At 34.2% G+C, this 20,179-nt stretch overlaps 1 protein-coding gene across 4 annotated transcripts in view; it reads left to right on the forward strand.

Annotated features, from left to right (window-relative positions):
* Fstl5 (follistatin like 5) overlaps positions 1–20,179 on the forward strand; it is a 596,430-nt gene that overhangs the window by 479,117 nt on the left and 97,134 nt on the right. For 2 of the 4 annotated variants that reach the window (XM_006972666.3, XM_006972668.4), the window contains exon 11: positions 15,506–15,532. The exons of the other annotated variants lie outside the window; for them this stretch is intronic. In XM_006972666.3, the coding sequence (XP_006972728.1) occupies positions 15,506–15,532 (27 nt within the window). The remainder of the gene's footprint in view (positions 1–15,505; positions 15,533–20,179) is intronic. 4 annotated transcript variants of the gene reach the window in all.

A 20,179-nucleotide genomic window follows, 5' to 3' on the forward strand; every position in this document is an offset into this window, starting at 1 on the left:
ATTGAACATGCTGAAATATTGGATACAAATGTGTTATAATAGCGCATTGTGGTCTAAATATAATAAATATGCATGATGATCTCTATGTTATGTATTCTTTCCTTTTTCATTGTCACATGGTTACAGTTGTAAATATTTGATTAACACAAGAATCCTTATATAAGTTAAATACATCAAAAGAGGCTGTCTTTGATAACATGAGTGAATATTTTTGTTTTAAAGTTTATTGTTATGAAATGAAATTTAATATTCTTGAAGAGAGCACTTATTTTTAGAAATGAAATTAGTTATAAAAGTATATGACTGTTCATCTGAGTACCATTTGCCAGAGGGTTTCCTTTTCCAGATTCATTTGTAACACTGGGTCATAGTGTTTCCAAAGTTGTCAGAGGCCTGTTCTAAATCTGTATTCTCTTCTGGCATTGGTCCTTCACATATTATCTACAAATGCATTGCTATAGAACAGTTCCTCCACTACGTTCCCTGCGCCTCTCTCCATAGAAAGTTTTGGCAACTCTTATATTAGGAATTCCTGTAGGAATTTTAACATCTTTGCACACTACAAGAATGTTTTAAATGGGTTAAATTCTACAATAAGATTTGAGTAAATAATTTAAGCATGTGATGTTAAGATGATAATGATTATGTAAAATTCCAATAACCTTCATTTAACTTGCAAACATTTAAATATATGGTAAAAGGCAAGTTATTTTATGCAAATATTGAAGATTTTAATTTCTTTAAATATATGTGTGTGTGTGTGTGTGTGTGTTGTTGTTGTTGTTGTTTTTCTATACATGAATATGTTCACTGATATGGATGATGGTGCAGATGCCCACAGTAGTCTGAAGCCTGAGTTGGATCCTTTGGAGGTGGAGTTACAAAACTGCTTGTGAGCTGCCCCCAATGGCTATAGAGGACTGAACTTGGGTTCTCTCTGAGAACAGCAAGCTCTCATAATCCATGATATACAAAGTCTTATGATGTATGTTTATTTTAGAAGAAGAAGGACGTTTTAAAGCTCTTAAAGCATGGCCTTATCTGAATATGCCAATGCAAACCTGGAATCAGTGCAAATTCTGATATTGCAAGCACAGCAATGAGCCATTTGTAAGAAAGGAGAAATGTATAAAAGGAAAGTTGTATGGATTCAATGAAATATTGTGAATGTCTGCATGAAAATAATGTATCAAGTGGAAGTAAATTCAGAAGTGATCAAGCAAAAATGAAGATAGATAGAATAGTCCTCAGATTATTATTTGTTTCTTCACGGTCCACAAATGTAATCAAGACTAGTGAGGAGTAGGCAAAGCCTTTCATAAATGGTAAAGTGAGGTGCTCATTGCTTGGTGCTCAGTGCCTCAGACAAATGCCAAATAGAAACAAGCCTATGTGGGCAAATGAAATAAGCTAATAGGTGTGAAATGTTACTTCTGACTAAGTATTTTAAATAGCATTGAATAGAAGTCTACACTAATAGCCGGGCGTTGGTGGCGCACGCCTTTAATCCCAGCACTTGGGAGGCAGAGGCAGGCGGATCTCTGTGAGTTCAAGGCCAGCCTGGGCTACCAAGTGAGCTCCAGGAAAGGCGCAAAGCTACTCAGAGAAACCCTGTCTCGAAAAACCAAAAAAAAAAAAAAAAAAAAAAGAAGTCTACACTAATAGTGTTTTAAAGTACAATGAAAAAGTGCACATTTCAGTTGGGAAATTTTTAAAACTACATGTTTTATATTTGTCATAAATATTTCAACACTAAGTTTACTATGAAAATTTGGTTTACAAGGTTTTATTATTCTATAGAATTTTCTTACATAACTTAAAATATTTATGCTATTTAATTTACCCAACATTATCACATCCATGAAGTAAATGGTACAATAAATCTTCATCTATTGACCAGCTCATGCTGAAATTACCATCCTCATCATTCAATATCTGAAGCTTATACTTGTAGTAAAAAATAATGCTATTTCCAATTGTATTAATTCAATCTATTACTAATATGTGGGTTAGTACTTGGTCCTCTAATATGGTAGAGTATCTGAATGTCACTAAATTGGTAGGTTTATAGCAATTTTGGGCAATTAGAAAACACTATTGCTCATGATAAATAAAGATGAAACCTGATGTAATTAATTTTATTCACTCAAGTTTATATTCATGTATTATATATTTAAGGTTTTCTATTACACAAAGTGCAATTATTATTCAATGACATATTTTATTTACATAAATTTAGGTATGCTAGCTAAATTATCTTTTGAATAGTGGTATTGTTAAATATAAAATACTCAGTGTAAACTTTGAAAAAAAAGCAAAAGATAAATAAGAACAATAAGTCCTAGTTATTGTATTTACTGGACCTCAATATCCATCAGTAATAAATTAGTTAAATAAATTTGTAAAGCTTTACAGTAGGACACACTGTTATTATGAAAATTAATGATGTAAGTCTATATCCTATTCTATTTAAAGACATATAAAGTTTCATGAACAGAAAAAGTATATGTACTGAAATTACATTTAAATGTTCCAAAAGATATAGAATAAAATTGTCATAAAATGATTCTGATAAGATACCATAAATAAATCTCATGTTTAGTTATTTGTATTTTAAAATTATTGAAATTTTTTAATGACAACCATAGTTAGATAATTTTATAAAATCTATTAAATTATTGTTGAGTTTACTGATATAATGGTGGTATTTCTTTTGAGATTCTATAATTTCAAAACCTACATTAAACTTAGTGAACTTTGGTTAAATAACTATGTGCTTAATTTTAAAACAGTACAATCACAATTTTTTTCATAATTTTCTGAAGGTTATCTGAAAAAGAAATCAGTGAGTTATAATGTAAATACACAGAGAGTAAATAAAATGTGTGTGTGTGTGTGTGTGTGTGTGTGTGTGTGTGTGTGTGTCTTTGACATAGCCAGATTAGGGCGAAAAGTTGGAATGAGACACTTCCTCAGAGTGTTGAAATGTCAACCTATGGCACACGTTTTTATTAAACATTTGCAGAGAGCTCAGACTGTACATTCCTGTCCTTTTGGCCTGTGACATTTTTACACAGTGACTGTGTTGAGTAGAAATATTTTCATGAATGTGGACAAACCCCAGGCTGTGCACCATTATCTCTGATTCTGATAAAAATATATTGTGGGAAACGTGCCAAGCAGGATGATTATGCTGCATCCTTATTTTACAACTACATGGTTGTTTAAATACATGTATTACACATGAAATGTTGTTATTAGATTTCTAGAAAGACATCTAAGTCATGCATGAATTATATCCCCAGTGGATTGGCCCTTCTCCATGTCGATCACTGTCTCTCTCAGGAGTGTATTTATGCTCATTCCTATCATTTTGAACAGTAAATCTGTACAATGGATAGGTGAAATATTTAGGTTTCTATTTCTAACATGTTCTAATTCAATTAGAAAGCCAAATGTTTCCTAGATATAAGGTGACTTCATAAGATGGAGATTATACTTTAGAAAAAAATGTACATTGTAATTTTAATAATATAGTAAAGTCAAGTAAAGAATATAGTCTGTGTATATGCACATAGGTGCTTAGAACATCTATTTACTAATTATAATTATATTATTAATAATATCATAATGTAATTTCAGTGTTATCTTCCACAATAAATAATGGAGTGTCAGAGAAAATAAGGTAGATATATTAACAGTATGTTATCCTTTTTGTTATTTGTGCATTTGTCTTTGAGATCGGGTTGATGTCCAGACTAGACACCACTTCCTGTATTTATGTGATCATCTTCCTCGGGCTGTGTGGCCCATAGTCTACAACTGTGTGCTACTGTGTCTGAAAAGAAATTACCAAGGGATATAGTAACACAATTAATGCATGGGAAATATTCTGCTAAATAAATACACATATGATACATATGAATACACAGCCTAAATGGGAACTTACCTGTAGTCTTCAAAGACATTTCAGAGATGAGGAAGCCGAAACTTCCAATGAAGTTTCTTCACATTGTCATACCCCTCATTTATAAAAGAAACTTGCCATACAGTCAAAGGGTAGCGCTTCTTCACTTCTATAAGATGACAAAAGTTGAAATGTTGATCCAAATATCAGTGGGCATGGGGAGCAGGACTAAGTGCAGATTGCTGTTGCCACTCTCATGGTTACACCCTTGCAAATAGCATTGGCAAAATCCTCCAGATTTGAGTTTGCATATTCCTCACATTCAGAAATCACACATGGTAGAGTTATGGTGTTGGCCTGCATTTAGGAATTGTTTAGGAAGAAAATGATATGGTCTGACATTTCGCTGTAATTTTGTACCTCCCTTGGGAATTTTTTTTCAAATTTTCATTACAAACAAATTGATTTAACTTATATAAATTTTTTACAATAAGTTGATTGATGTAAAGTTCATGGGAGGTGGAGTAATAAGGTCTGAGCTCACTGAGGAACAATCTGGTCTCAAACCTATGATCCTTCTGCTACTGTCTATGAAATGCCTGGATGATTTGTGCCATATAAATGTCTATGAAACTAGTTACCCTGTAAATTGGATGAATTATTAAACTTCAGACTTCTGTAAGACAAATTGCTAAACAATCTTATTAATAAAAATAACCCAGAGCCAGATATTGGGGCAAAAACTGAGTGATCAGAAAAGCAGAAAGAAGCCAGCAAAAATATTCTTACTACTTGGAAAACCTCAGCCAAAGAGACCTATTCCCTGTATACCCACACATATGTCTTTCTGTTCTGCATCTCACTTCCTCTCTCTGCCCAGCCACATCACTTCTTGTCTGTCTATACAGACCTCCAGATCTCTATGGTTAGTGCTAGGATTAAAGGTATGTGTCACCATGCCTGGCTCTATTCCCCAATGTGACCTTGAACTCACAGAGATCCATCTGGATCTCTGCTTCCTGAATGCTAGGAATAAAGGTGTGTGCTACTATTGTCTGACTTCTAGGTTAAATCAAGTGGCTGGCTTTATGCTCTGATCCTCAGATAAGCTTTATTAGGGTGCACAATATATTGCTAAACACAATATATCACCACAGACTTCACCATTTCTTTATTATTTAGCAATTAAAAAAATAAGCACTCATAAAATTTAGATTCTCATTTAAAACTTTCATTTTAAAGAGAATAAAATATCTACAGAAAACAATACATTGGTTTGTTCATGGTTCTTCTACCTGTTAGCAACAAATGTGTTGTTGATATTTAGTCAACTTTATAAATAATTTCTCAACATTCACAAAGCTCAAATTTAGTTCAGGTTGTATTTATAACAAACAAGTATATAGCATGATGCATGATAGTCACATAAGCCAGTTGTGGTAAGTCACTGTAACAGAAAACAGTTGTAATGTGTTGTACAATACCCCCATTGGGTTAGAGACTTAGGAGAAAATTCAAGCTAGAGAAGAAACATGAAGTACATTCTACATTAGGTCAACTTTGGGATCACACTGTAATATTATCACAAAATAATCACCTGTAATTCACAAGACATGGTTAAAGTAGACTAATCACTGGGCTTTTTGAACAGCATAACTCGAATAGGTAACATTGAGAAAGGCATGAATGCTTTATGCTGCAAATGCCTTCCATTCTTCAGCATATTTATCTTTGAGGCCTTGTATAAGATTTATCAAAATAAGCAAGGTTTCTTTTCTTTTGCTGGAATTTATTTTTAATATATATCAAGCGCCTATGCATTTCTTTTTATCATCTAAGTATGAGTTAGCCAAATTTCAATCTCCATCATAGTAAGAGAGATATTCTTTGTGTTTTCTGTTAAATCTCAGGGGAAAAATATGTATTAGAAACTCATTACACCTCCCTGATGGAATACAATAATGTGGGTTAACAGTATGCAGTTGGGTTACCTTCTAAAGATTGCTTGGCAAAATATAATTTTCACAAAGCATACTACAATTTGCTTTATTAGCTTACTCGGGGTTCTGAGAAGAAAATAAGTATTTTTACAAGAGTACTTCTTCATAAAAATATAAGCACATACAAATAACCAGGGACTAAATCTTTGTCTTTGGGCTTCTTATGTTTGTTTAGTTCATTGTGAACTTTACGCTAATCTTCCACCAAAAAGCCTAGGAGATCATCTACCTGCAACTTTCCACATACCTATGTGACTTAGACAAAAATTATGAGGGATACTTTTGGCTACAGAGCTTTACTTGGAAGTATTTTTTGTAATACCCAAGAATAGTGGCTGGCCAACTCATCCTCTGACTTTCAAAATATTGTATTAATTCCAACTATTTACTTCCTCATTAGATTTTGATTATGTTATTTTACATTTTTAGATTTAACTGTGACACAAGTTTACATCATTGATGATATTTGTAGGAATGACTCTCCAGTGGATCTGGTGATCTGAAAACCTTGGAAGTGTCTAGCATATACAAAGAACTCAGATGTTTCACATGGTTGCAGTTATCATTATTACTCTGCTCTGAATAATGGATAGAAACCACTACATGAATAAAACTATCAACAATATATTTAGAATATGAGACTCTTAAAGAAAAAAAGCAATTTAGTTATTTTGTACTTAATATCAAAATATTTAAGGCATAGTGTTTTTATAAATTATTTGATACAATTTTAAAAGGCATAACAACTGTTTAATATTTTATTTTAAATCTTATTTTATTACTCCTCAAAGTAACTAAATTTTTGTGGTTTATGTTTATACAGCACATTCTTTCTGAAATTTAAAATGTACTTCACAAACATAAGATGTATAGTTTTATTAAATTATGGTCATTTTTCTTCTGTGGTGATATTGTGTCCCCCAATATTGACCCTAATAAACTTGTCTGGGGTCAGAGAAAAGAACAGCCACTAGATAGACATAGAGGCCAGAAAATGGTGGCACACACCTTTAATCCTATCACTTGGGATGCAGAGATCCATGTGGATCTCTGTGAGTTCAAGGCCACACTGGAAAACAGCCTGGCATGGTGGCTCTTGCATTTAATCTCAGGAAGTGATGGCAGGAAGCAGAAAGGCATATAAGGTGTGAGGACCAGGAACTAGAGGTTTTTAAGCTTTTAGGCTTTTAGCAGCAGTTCAGCTGAGATACATTTGGATGTGGACACAGAGGCTTCCAGTCTGAGGAAACAGGATCGGCTGAGAAGTTGGCGAGGTGAGATGAGCTGTGGCTTGTTGTGTCTTTCTGATCTTTCAGAATTTACCCCAATAGTTGGCACTGAGTTTTCATGTTACATCTTTCTGATGGTGTGAGTATGAGAAATATATTGTTTTAGGAAAGTATGTACCTAGATAGAAGGGCAAGTGCTCTTTATATCTTATCCATCATGCTTGATAATGATGTTGTTTTAGAGTCTGTGCTTTCATGAGGCTGCACTGAAATCCACTGCAGTAGACACCAGCGTTCTTTTTCTTGAAACTTCTCTCCACACCACTGGCTGACGGAGTTTATTTGCTCTCACTGCATTTCCTCTGTTAAGAATCTTTGACCCCATTCCTTTCCAGTCTGTCCCCATAATGGCAACTGCCAGAGCATCACTGCTGCTGTTGCTTATTCTGATCCTTTTCTGGCTTGGATAATACATGGAGCAGCTGGCATTGTTCTCCTCTTAGTTCAGACGCTACTGTTTGGGAATATTCAGAATAAGGAAGTGTAGAGATGCAGCACAGACTACGGAAGAATGGGGTAGGATGTTCCTTTGGCCCTTTTACAACATCCATTTTTCTAGAGAAACAATTAGAAGTAGTGGTCTAGCTTAGCAGGAGCATTAATAGTTCAAAGGGAAAGACAAGAGATAATAATATATGCCACAGCCTCTAGGTTGCTATTTAAATTTGTGGGACAGAAGTGTCTTCTTTTTATTCGATCTTAGATATTAATGTTCCATATATCACCTCTAAAACTCGTGTGTAATTTGATTATTAATATATATAGATTAAGCCTGACCTGGCCTTGGCCGACTTGTATTAAAATTTCCATGACTGACTTTGACTTGGGCCAGTTTTTCCTGCACTTTTACTTAGGCAATCTCAATATAGTGGTTTGTGGAGCTTTACAGCAGGTGTTGTTCTCTTGGATATCAACTGGAAACTAAAGGCTCTGCTGAAGGCCACGTTCCCCTGACATTCTGTATACTAATAGCCCTACCCAGTTTGGCACTAGTGACAAAACTCAGAGTTGATGCATGCTTGCAAGACGTCTGCCACTGAGCTGTACTGCCAAATTTTCCTTCCTGTCTTCCAGTTTTAGAGACAGGTAGTTTTCAATAGGTAAGGCTGGCCTTACAAGTGACTAAAGTTCCCCTGCCTCAGCTCGCTCAGTGCTGAGGAAGCAGCTGTACACCATCTAGAAAATCTAGATGATTCTATTTAAATAGTTCTATGTATTATGAATGGAACCTAAGGCTTTGCACAGTTTACACAGATCCTCTGCTCCAGAGCCTATTCACAGTTATTGCAAAAAAAAAAATATTGTTGCCTCAAGTTTCTTGATATTTCATCACAAGTGGAAGGATTTAGCATTATTGATATTTCTGTGTACATTTTATTGCTTAAAATATGTTTAGTATCTCTACATATGCAAATGTGTTGTGCTTATAGGTGTCCACATACATATACTCATGAATTGTGTTTGTGCTAAACACTGTTCTAAAGACTGAAATTTTGTCTTATTTGATGCTCATAAAGCCAATGCTAGCTCTTTGTTTCTCAGAGTCCCGGAAATACATTTTTCTTCAAATATAAGTTAGGATGAAGTTCATCAAGGTTACCTCAGAGTCAGCTTTTTTATAAGACATGGGTTTTTTTCTTCCATATGAGCACAGTTTGCTCAGTGTGATACCACATGTATTTTAGTTATTATCTGTATCTGTTAATGATTCCAGAAGCTGTATTTCTATCCTACATCAGAGATTATTCTGCTCATGTTTTGTTGACCTTGTATCCCTATATCTGTCCTATTTTTTAAGTGTAATGTTAAGCTAATTTTACTAAAGTATAAATTGCATTTGCCAGAATGGCCAAGCATCACTAAATTATTTGTTTTGAAATTATAATTTGTTACTTCCTGAATGAAATATCCAACAATCTGTACTTATCTTGATAAATCACTTTTAACGATGTCCATTTCCTTTAAAGAAGATATTGTTTTGACACAGTTTTTATATAATTATGTCTGTATGTAAAATTATATTATTATATAACTATATTAATTATACAGTTAAAGGTATATTAAGTAACATGGTGCTTGAAATACATGATTAATAATAAATAGTATTATGAAGAATGGGGTTTTATAGCCAGGTAATGGTGGCTCATGCCTATAATCCCAGCACTTGGGAGGCAGAGGAGACAGATTTCTGAGTTTTTGAGTTTGAGACCAGCCTGGTCTGCAGAGCGAATTTCAGGACAGTCGGGGCTACATATATAAACCCTGTTTAAAACTAGAAAAAAAATGTCTTTTATGAATCATATAGTACATGCAACAGTTTTAGAAAACAGAGATTTTCTATTTTTACTAATTAGCATATATCCTAATAAATACCCAGTTGGTCTTCTGTTTTTTTTCTGATAATTTTATCTCTTGGCTGATAAGAAATAGACATGGACACATTGTTGGATTGCAATATACTTTTCTACAGTGTTCCACTTTTGAGGTTTTTTATTAGTTTGATCATCTTTAGTTTTTTTTTTTCTGTGATATATATTGTTGGATTGCAATATACTTTTCTACAGTGTTCCACTTTTGAGGTTTTTTATTAGTTTGATCATCTTTAGTTTTTTTTCTGTGATATATATGTCTTCATAGACAGTAACTTCTAACAACTGTTTACATACCAAGTACTGAAGATATTTTATAATCATTTTATGTTACTTCTCTGATTACTACTGTGGTGTATTTTCTAGAGTGGAAGAACAAAAGATGAAGTCACTTGGCTTCTGTCACATGATGACATGGTACATAATCAAATTAGAAGACACCATTTCTCCCAGTTTATCTATAGTCAATCACCAATACAATGCTAATGTTAGCATTTATTGCATGCCATTAAGCAATTAGTTGAGTGATGGATTATGAAAGTTCATTCATACTTCCAGACAATAGTGAACTCAGAATTTCCATGTTTGAGGAGCTTGGGTGCTAGTGGTAGGGATTGGTGGGTGTTAGCTAAAAAGTATTGTTAAATTTTGTTTTCTTGTACTAAGAATAGGTAGGTCCAAGGTTACTTGCTGAACACTTATTTACCTAATGTCTTCTATCTTACTTAGCCTAGAGTCACTTGCAACACAGAGGCAGGGAAAGTCTCAGTTGTGTAGGTTGGAAAAAGAAAATGATTTTAAGGCAGGCTATAGGGGCATTATGACCTATGCCTGAGAGCTTCAGAAAATTCATTCTAGAGGAAGCTCCTTACCAGAATGGGAGAACACTTGTATAGCCCTGACCAGAGGGACAGTGAGGAATTCAGACCACTTGCCATCATCTAGCATCAAGACACCAACATTGATCGGATGTCTCACCCCCAAGCAGTGGGACTGGGACCTGTCCCTAGTACATGAGCTGGTTTTTTGGAGCCTAGTGCCTATGGTGAAACACTTTGTGCAGCCTTGATGCAGGGAGGAGGGGCTTGGACCTGCCTCAGCTGAATGTACCAGGCTCTGTGGACTCCCCATGGGACACCTTGACTTGGAAGAGGTGGGAATGAGGGGTAGGTTGGGGGGGATGCTGGGGGGTGGGAGGAGGGAGGACAGGGGAATCTGTGGTAAGTATGTAAAATGAATAGTAAATCTCTTAACAGGAAAAAAAATAAAGTTATCAGCATTCTCAGTGAGCCTGTTTAAAATCTAACTCCACAGCCCATTTCAGCCTTCCAGGTGAGAGTGGTTCATGATAGGATGTTGTCTAGGAGACTTCCATGCCTGCTGATGCCCCATAATACTTTGGTAGACTGCTGGCTTCAACTCTCTCAACCACATTAATGCCACACAATTCATTAAGAGGCTGCCATCCAGGACCTGCCCAGCCATACCAATGCTACTTAGTACATTTTTTTCTAAACCAGTAAGTTAATCACTTTTGGAAACAACCATGATATCACCTCTGTATTTTGTATGCTTACTTGGAGGTGATGCTATGTATCATGTGGTTTTTAATACTTTCACAAAGCAAACAACTCTCACCTCATTTGGGATTTATCACAGGCACTTAATTGCCAGTAGTAGATTTTCTCTCTTGCTTGAATTATTTTTTATTTTTAAATTTCTGTGAACACTAAGCTGACATTATACAGTGGTCAGTGATGGACTCTTATTCAGTGTTTGAAAGCCTATATTAGACAGTCGATGACTTACACTCTCTCATGGACACCTCTCTTGGCTTGCACAGACTCTTCTTTTCCAGGGTCCACCTTATACCTCACAGAACCATCTGTTGTATAATCTTAAGGTGTCTTTTCTTTTTATTCTCCATTTTCTGGAATAGTTTCTTTGTGCCTGCCTATTACAACCCCCCAACCCAATAATTGGATTGTCCCATCTCATCACTTTAAACCTGGGGCTATCATTTCCTGGCCACTTTATGATCACCTCCTAATAAAGACACTGGACACCGTGGCCTAGTCTGCTATTATAAAACACAGGTTGTGACTCTAGCAACTGGGGAATTGCCTTCATTCAGGGTAAAAAGAAAATTAGTTTCCTTTAAATGGGTCTTTGAATCAAGCATATGGCAGGCAGTGAACTTGACATAGCTAATATAGTTTCTAGCCTAAAAATAGCATTTAAAAACAGCTCATTTCATTTCCCATATGTACATTCAAAGAAATTTCACATTCTATAATGCTAACCATACAGATTTTTAGATACATTAAATTTTTATCTTAAGCTTGTCTTTTTACATTTACTTGCTAATGTAAATGTTAAGTCGTTTTCTTAAATCTAGAAGGAAAGCAGACAATAAGACATTTAGCTTAAATGTTATGCTCACACAAATGCACTTTATAAAAAAAATGTCTTGCAGTGGCAAAAACTGTAGGCTTTCAGACAAGGAAAAAGGCAAGGAACAGACATGCTGAGGTGAAACCCAGAAAGCATATGCAGGCATGGACAAGGGAAATAGCTGTTATGCACTACAGTGCAATGTTATGTCATTAACTGTCTTTCTACTGTTGCTTTTATAATATTCAAACTCTGCAAATGCACTTCCTCATAGAGAATATCAGTATGAGAACCATCACTTTAAAGAGACGCACAGGCTCACCAGACAGTGGTGGTGCACAGCTTTAATCCCAGCACTTGGGAGGCAGAGCTGGGTGGATCTCTGTGAGTTGGAAGCCAGCCTGGTCTACAAAGCAAGATCCAAGACAAGCACCAAAACTACATGAAGAAACCCTGTCTCAGTAAAAGAGAATCATGGGCTCATAATATATAAAGTACAGCAAATTAGTAAAAGAATTAATAATAGAGTATTAAGTTACCAGGGCTGGTATCTGTCTTATTAATCTGCATTTTCAATTGAATGTGTTTAATATCTTCTGAAACAATCTTATTTACTAACCAAGTATTGAACTGTGAGGACTACAATTTTAAAAACCTTATTGTTCAATGGATGAGAAATGATAACTGTTATGTCATGTTACCGAATAATTTAAGTCTTTCATCAGGTTATGTGAATATTTTTCTTAATCTAAAATCTCTCATTTACAGACAGGGTATCTATAGGTAATATAATAAGATTATATTAAAATGAAACAAAGAAATCACTCACTAAGAATATGCTAGGTGAAGAACTCTGGTAGGAGATTCAGGAAGACATAGCATTGAGTATGAGAGTTGGTATAAAAAAAAAAAAAAGGTACATCCTGGGAGACCATACATGCAGGAGTGGTGGCTTCGATGGTAAGACCATCTGCTGCTCTTTCAATTCCCATATCAGGCAGAACACAATCATGTCTAACTCCAGTTCTTAAGGTTCTGATGTCTCCATTTGGCCAATACATACTTGAATTTACATCACACACACACACACACACACACACACACACACACACACACACACACACACATATAAATAAAAACATTTAAATATTTTTACAAAGATTTGGAGGACATGTTTCCCATGTTTGAATGTGTGTATCCATATATTATCCATATGTACATATGGCTAAATAAAACCATTCTAATATATAAGTATCCAATAAATTTCCAAATAAATAAATAAATGATTGCATAATTATAGGATTAATGCGGGCATATTAGTATGATATTTGTTTATACTATTTGGAAACATGTTTTCAGATCACTAACTTTCAAGTTTGTTCATGTACTGTAATTTATATTTAAACATTCAGTAAATTTTGTTCACAGGTGTTTGTGCAAAGTCAGATAGCAGTAATCATCTCCCTGAAGCAACTCAAGGAGGAATTCCACAAGCAGTTATTGGTGCTGCTGCTGAAAACATACAGCAAATCCCTTGGCAGAAAAAGTTCCTCAGAGAAGAGCAAACCAATTAGTTATACAATCTCTGACTTATCATACACACGGATAACAAATGAAAAAGATGCTATGAATTTGAAAAAGAGCAAGAACAAGTATATAGAAGGGGTGGAGGGAGAAAACGGAAAGGAAAACGATGCAATTATAACTTAAAAATAAAATTAAAGCGATCTTTAAAAATCCACGCAGCAATTGGAGGAGTATGTATTAATGGAATTAGCTAAATAAAAGGTAGATACCACAGCAAAGATATACACACTTTACATGTCTTTATGACTAATGGGTTTGAGATGCTCCATCACTTTGTGCTAGCCTCTAATCCATGCAATAGGTTTAGACTGACAAATGGGAAAAAAACAAAATACATTTTAAATGGTAGAAATTCATATCTGAAACTTACAAAAATGTACCATCTGAAGGCCAGGTTAGATATGCTAATGTAATTGAATAAGCATGCTGTAAATTTTTATTTCAGTATTACATAGTCATGAATGGATCACAAGCATTGTTATCTACTTATGTATATTTCATATGAATGTCAACAAAAAGCAATGAAAAGATGTGAAAGGAAGATGTCTTGATTATTTGACCTGAGTAATTAGAGTCAAAGTGGTTTATTTTTTGTTTTTATACACATTGTGGTATTAATCACAGGGCGTGGGTACTAAGTGGCTGACTTCTAATTCCTGCTACATGCATTTTAAAGTTCTGTAATATCTGAACAGTTTCTATCTATATCACATTCATTGTCCCAGTCTTAGAAAACAAATGTACATTTAATAAACACAGTACTTGATGTGCCCACATTTTTGTATAAAAGGGAGCCACCAATATGCTATACTGTTCAGGCATGAACATGGTCTTATAGTGTGTCTTCTAGTCCTTGCAGAAGAAGAATATGAATCTATCATTATGCATTTTGTATCTTCCTATATAACTGCCCTGATAGACTCACTTTATGTGTATTCTTATTGAATGCTTGTGACTTGACATAACTCCCATTTCTTGTAGAAATTTTTAGCTAAACAATGTGACTTATACTTGTAATACTAACATGCAAGTATCCAAGGCAGGAAGACTGCAGAGCATTTGTGACCAGCCTGGGCTACCTGATCAGTTTCAGGCCAGTCAAGGCTATAATGTGAGACACTGATTCACTAAAACAAACAAGACAGAAATGTGTAGTTTGGGCTCCACACTTATGTTGACTTACTTTAAGAAAAATAAGTGTCAACACCCAGAGAATAATTATATATGTAAGCAATTTCTATTATTTAACAATTCTTTTAATTTATATTGTATTTTTTTTCACAAAGTTGTAAAGACTCTTAACTTCAAATTTTAAAAAGTTAAATGGCATTTTACATTACTGCTGTTCTAATTTTTAAATGTCTATTGGTTTAGTCTCTATTTAATATTTAATAAACCTATCTTCACAGATTTTCAGTGTGTCCTGAAATCAGCAAAGTACTTTTACATATATTATCAGCATGTCTGGTTTGGACCAATGAATGAATGTACTACATAAAAATAAGTGCAAACTATGTTCAGGATCCCTTATTTTCTAGAATGATTCTTCATTACAGGTAGTTCCCATTGTGGGAGAATATTACATATTGTAAAAACAGGGAAAATTATAACTTTTTTATTGGTGACTTTAAATTGTCAACTGATTCCATAGTTTTAACTACCAATATTTGCTCTAAATGTGTAATAAAAAAAACCAACTGAGCTATCCTCTGTTAGGGATGTAAAAATGGTCTTAGTCTGTTACAAAGTCTGTGCTCCAATAACTAGGCTATGTCAAAACTGTGCACCCATTCATGCTTTCACCACTTGCTGAGCTTGGAGGCCTTTCAAGTACACCTCAAAACACACAGACGCTTTCTTTTCTAGAGTTTGACCTCGATAGCAGGTATTCTTATCACTAGTCAACTAACTTCTCCTGACTTGTATTTCTCTTCTCTTTCTTTCTTTGACATGCTGCAGTAGCTAACATATTATGGAGAGAAGAAGGTACCGAATTAAATTATATTTTATATTGTTGTGACTTCTTGGCTTGATTTTACTATATTTGCAGACTCATTTGTTTCAATATTTGGCTTATTTTCACTTTGACTCAAGATTTTTTTTTATTGTACTCCAATTTTCTACTATAAACCTGGTGCTATTGAAATATTTATCACTTGAATAGGACAGCAAATAGCTCAGTGGGTAAAGGCCCTTGAAACCAAATCTGAAAACATGAATTTGATCCTGGGACACATGGGGTAAAAGGAGAGAACCAATTTCTTTTTTTTTCTTTATTAAGAAATTGTTTATTCATTTTACATAGCAACCACAGATACCCCTCTTTTCCCTCCTCCCACTCCCTCACCAGCCTTTCCCTCAACCCACCCTTTATTTCCTCCTCTGAAAAGGTAAGGCCTCACATGGGGAGTCAGCAAAGCCTGGTACCAACTTCTACAGATTATCCTCTTGCCTCCTTGTGCATGCTTTGCCATACACACAAGCAAGCACACACACACACACACACACACACACACACACACACACACACACACACACATGCAAGAACACACACACACACACACACACACACACACCTAAGTGAATGTAAAACATAGCATTACTACTTCACTACAGGTCACTTTGATTCATTAAAATAGTCAGAAACTTCCATTATAATATTTTTAAGTGGCCGGGAGGTGGTGGTGCACGCCTTTAATCCCAGCACTCAGGTAGGTAGAAGCAGGCAGATCTTTGTGAGTTCAAGGCCAGCCTGGTCTACAGAGCAAGATCCAGGAAAGGCACAAAGCTACACAGAGAAACCCTGTCTCGAAAAACCAAAAAAAAAAAATATTTTAAGTGGTTTTCAAAGTTTAAAAGAGGTTAAAACTGTAAAAGCAATTGAAATTACCATACTTTCCATAGTATAAGAATAATTATACAACTGTCTTATGAAATGATTGTATTTTTCAGAAAAATTAGTTACTAAGTTGAAGCATAATTCAAATAGTTTCACTGACACTTTGTATCAGTCTTCATATTTATTTCTAAAATAATTATAGCTCTTACTAATACTCAGTAAGGCTGCTCTTGGCTTTTTAGTAGTAGACAGCATTGAAAAAAAGTTATACAATATAACTCAGGAACACGATTTTTGTTGTCCTCTTCTCTAGTCAAAAAGACTGAGGAAAATGGCCTTCTCACTTCTCTTGCCAAAGAGAAGGCATTCTGACTTTCTACCTTAAGCTCTCCAATCCTCCTTCATGATCTTCTCTAGTAACTTATTACTGAAGCAGTTCTAGTGTGGCCACATCACCTTTTAACTCCACTTGAATATTTCACCTTCCAATGCACATAGCTCATTTATGCCGAAACCTGCATTGACATGTCTATTAGTGTTTCTTTATACCATATATCCTCTTAAGAGCAAAACCTATTTCTCTGACCATTAAAATATTTATTTTAATTTATCATTGCAATGGAGAGTATAACTTCTGCTGAGCAGGAGATCAGAGATCACAGACCTGGTTCTGGTAGTTGAATGTTGGACAAATTAAATGGATTGTTTTATCGCTTAACTTTTCATAACACTCGTCCCCACGTGCTGATTACTCCCTCTTCAAGTCTGTGGTATGGAAATCAACCTAAAGTACATGAAAAAGTCCATATATTTTAACTTTTATAAATGTTAGAATTATTAATTTATAATAATCAATTCACAGTCATTATGTAATATTAGTATCATAATTATTTGCCCACTGGCTCATCTCAGACAGATACTGAAAGGGACAGTAATGTAAATAATTCTGGCTGATGCATTGGTTGTAAGATGGTACATACTTCTGTACTATTAGTGTCTGTAAAAGTCAGGATGCCATCATCCCCAAAAATCTTTACAGCAAAAAAATGAAACAACAAGCAAGATATATTTTCTGTTATTTTTGGGACTGAACCCAGGGCTTTGTATATAAGCAAATGTTACTTTAGTAAGCATAACAGAAAGACATTATTTTCATGAATTAATATGAATGTTTCCAGTGTCTGAAGACATATTTAGCTGCAAAACCATGATACAAATAATGGTAACATATGAAAACGCAAAAGAAAATATCCTAGTCAAGGCTAGAACTGTCCATATTAAAGTTTTAGCTAAAAATGAGATTTTGTATTTAACATGTGAATGTATACTGAAAGTTTTGCATATATAATATATATGCATGCAAATATATATTAATAGCCACTGAAAAGTGGAAAGATAGTATTAATTAAGTAAATATTTTGTAACTTTTTAAATCCACTGATATACCTTTGATTAGCAAATCATCATAGAACTTTAAGTTGCTACTGATATTATATATACTAAGGCCATTTGACAGTTTAATCCAAAAAAAGTATTATTACAAGACTCTTTTTTATATTGGTTTAAATATGCACCCAATATCCAGAAATGACTCAAGTTGTATTGGAACAAATTTCATAATGTATGTATTGTTTAAAATAAATATCATAGTTAACAGGGTATAAAATCACTCTATTGGTGTCCTGTCCCCAGGGGTTAGATACGAGTACACACTGCAACCAGAGTCCTTCAGTACATTAATATTGTATTAAATGTTCAGTATAGATCAGAAATACATCTACTCGTCAGAGGGCATATAATTATTTCTGTGCCTTCTATACACTCTGTATAGAAAGAAAACAGAATACAAAGGAGTTAAGATAAGCATGAACTAATTTATAGATTAACAGCTAGACTAACAATTGATTTGGGAAAGACATGATACATGTGTTTGTCTCCATCAACGTATAGGAAATTTAAAAAAAGAGAGAGAGAGAGATATTAGAACTTGCATGGCAGAAGCTTTCACTGAATTTCAGGGTGTTTGTAATGTGTTATAACATTGGACACCCAATAAAATTCAGTGTAATTAAAAACAATAGGACTATTTATTCCTTATTCTGAAAATCAGGACCCCTCTGCCTTTACAGCAGTATATATTGTTTACAAATATTATTTCTAATATGAATGTATGTATTAGAACTTGAAAAAACATTGAGTATGTAGAGGTTAACTTGTTTGAGTTACTTATGAGGTCAGGGAGAGCTTTGCTTTGGAGCAGGTACTTAGAATGAAAAATGCCCCGGGTTCAGTCCTAGTTATAAAAGGAAGTCAAAATGTTACCTAAATAATACAGCACTGTTTTAAATATTATGTTTTCAAAAGTAATTAGTAGACTTGAATTTTCTCCATTTTTTTCCAATTTTTTTGTGATGGGCTTAACAGCACGTACTGGCTTACTTACCTGTTTATGAATTGATTGTTCAAGATGCAAATGACACCACATCTGGTAGCCTTCAAGAACAACACACTGTCTTTGCAGATGATTGAGCTAGAAAATGTGAATGGCATTTTACTACACATGAATATGAACAGAAAGCTCTTGGGGAAATCTGTGGGGACAAAGTATGAGAAATGTTCTACTAGAAAATCAAATTAAAATTTTAGTAGGTTCGTGAATTCTTGGGAAAGAAGATATAAAATTGGATATAGTAGAGAAGACAGAAGTTTAACACAGAACAGAGAACCCAATTAGGTTTGAGGAAAAATGAATACAGTGATGAACTGACTTCTTACCTGAATTCAACCTTTCCATGAGATATAGCATCATTAAATTCTCAACATTTACTGCTTCTTAAAATCTTATTGTCTGCCAATCATTCTTTTAATTCTGTACCCCTCAATATCATTTATAATCATAATAGCTGTGCCTTATACTTCTTACCTCTAAATCCAATATGGGCAATGATCTCACAATTATAATTCTGTACCCAAAAGTGAGTGTTTTCACGATGATTTCATAAACACCTAGGGAATATTTTTCTACTGAAGAAAATTAAAATGAAGAAAACAGAGTAAATCTCAGACAAATATATTTATTTATATTTTACTTGTGACTGGTGTACTGGGATATGTTTTATGGTTTATAAAATTACTGGTGTGAATTCATATTTTAAAGGTAAGAAATACAGTTGCAGGCTTACATGTGTGATTTGGATAAATTATGTGTTTTAAAGGACACTTCAACTCAAAAATTGAATCAGTTCAGTAACTCAGAATGGAATCCCACTGAGCATGTTATGTAAAAAACAGGATAAAAAAATCCAAACAAACAAACAACATAATGGAAGTATAAAGAGAGGTGAGGGATGAAAATAGTTCAAGAAAATCAGCAGATATCTGGATGATAACTAATTGTCCGTTCCACATGTGTTATAATTCATCATGGAAGTCATCAGGAACAGCTCAAGGTAGACGGCTACTCACTCAAAATTGAGAGAGCATAGTAAGAAACATGAAGTACATTAGAGGTTTCTGCACAATTCAGACAGACACCACAGTGTGACTTGTTTATGTTTGGTTGTTAAGTTTCAACAGCAATATACAGGAACCAATAATATTAAATTGATGGTTACTAATGTATAGCATATATAAATCCTGCTAGTGTTTACGTGTAGGCTTTACTAATACAAGTAAAAAGTAGTAATCTTTTTAAGCCTTGTTATATGTACATGAAATTTATATTACACACAGGTACACACACACACACACGCACATATATATACATATACATATGTGTATATATATATATATAT

The sequence above is a fragment of the Peromyscus maniculatus genome, chromosome 6 (genome assembly GCF_049852395.1).
Source record: "Peromyscus maniculatus bairdii isolate BWxNUB_F1_BW_parent chromosome 6, HU_Pman_BW_mat_3.1, whole genome shotgun sequence".
Lineage (NCBI taxonomy): Eukaryota > Metazoa > Chordata > Mammalia > Rodentia > Cricetidae > Peromyscus > Peromyscus maniculatus.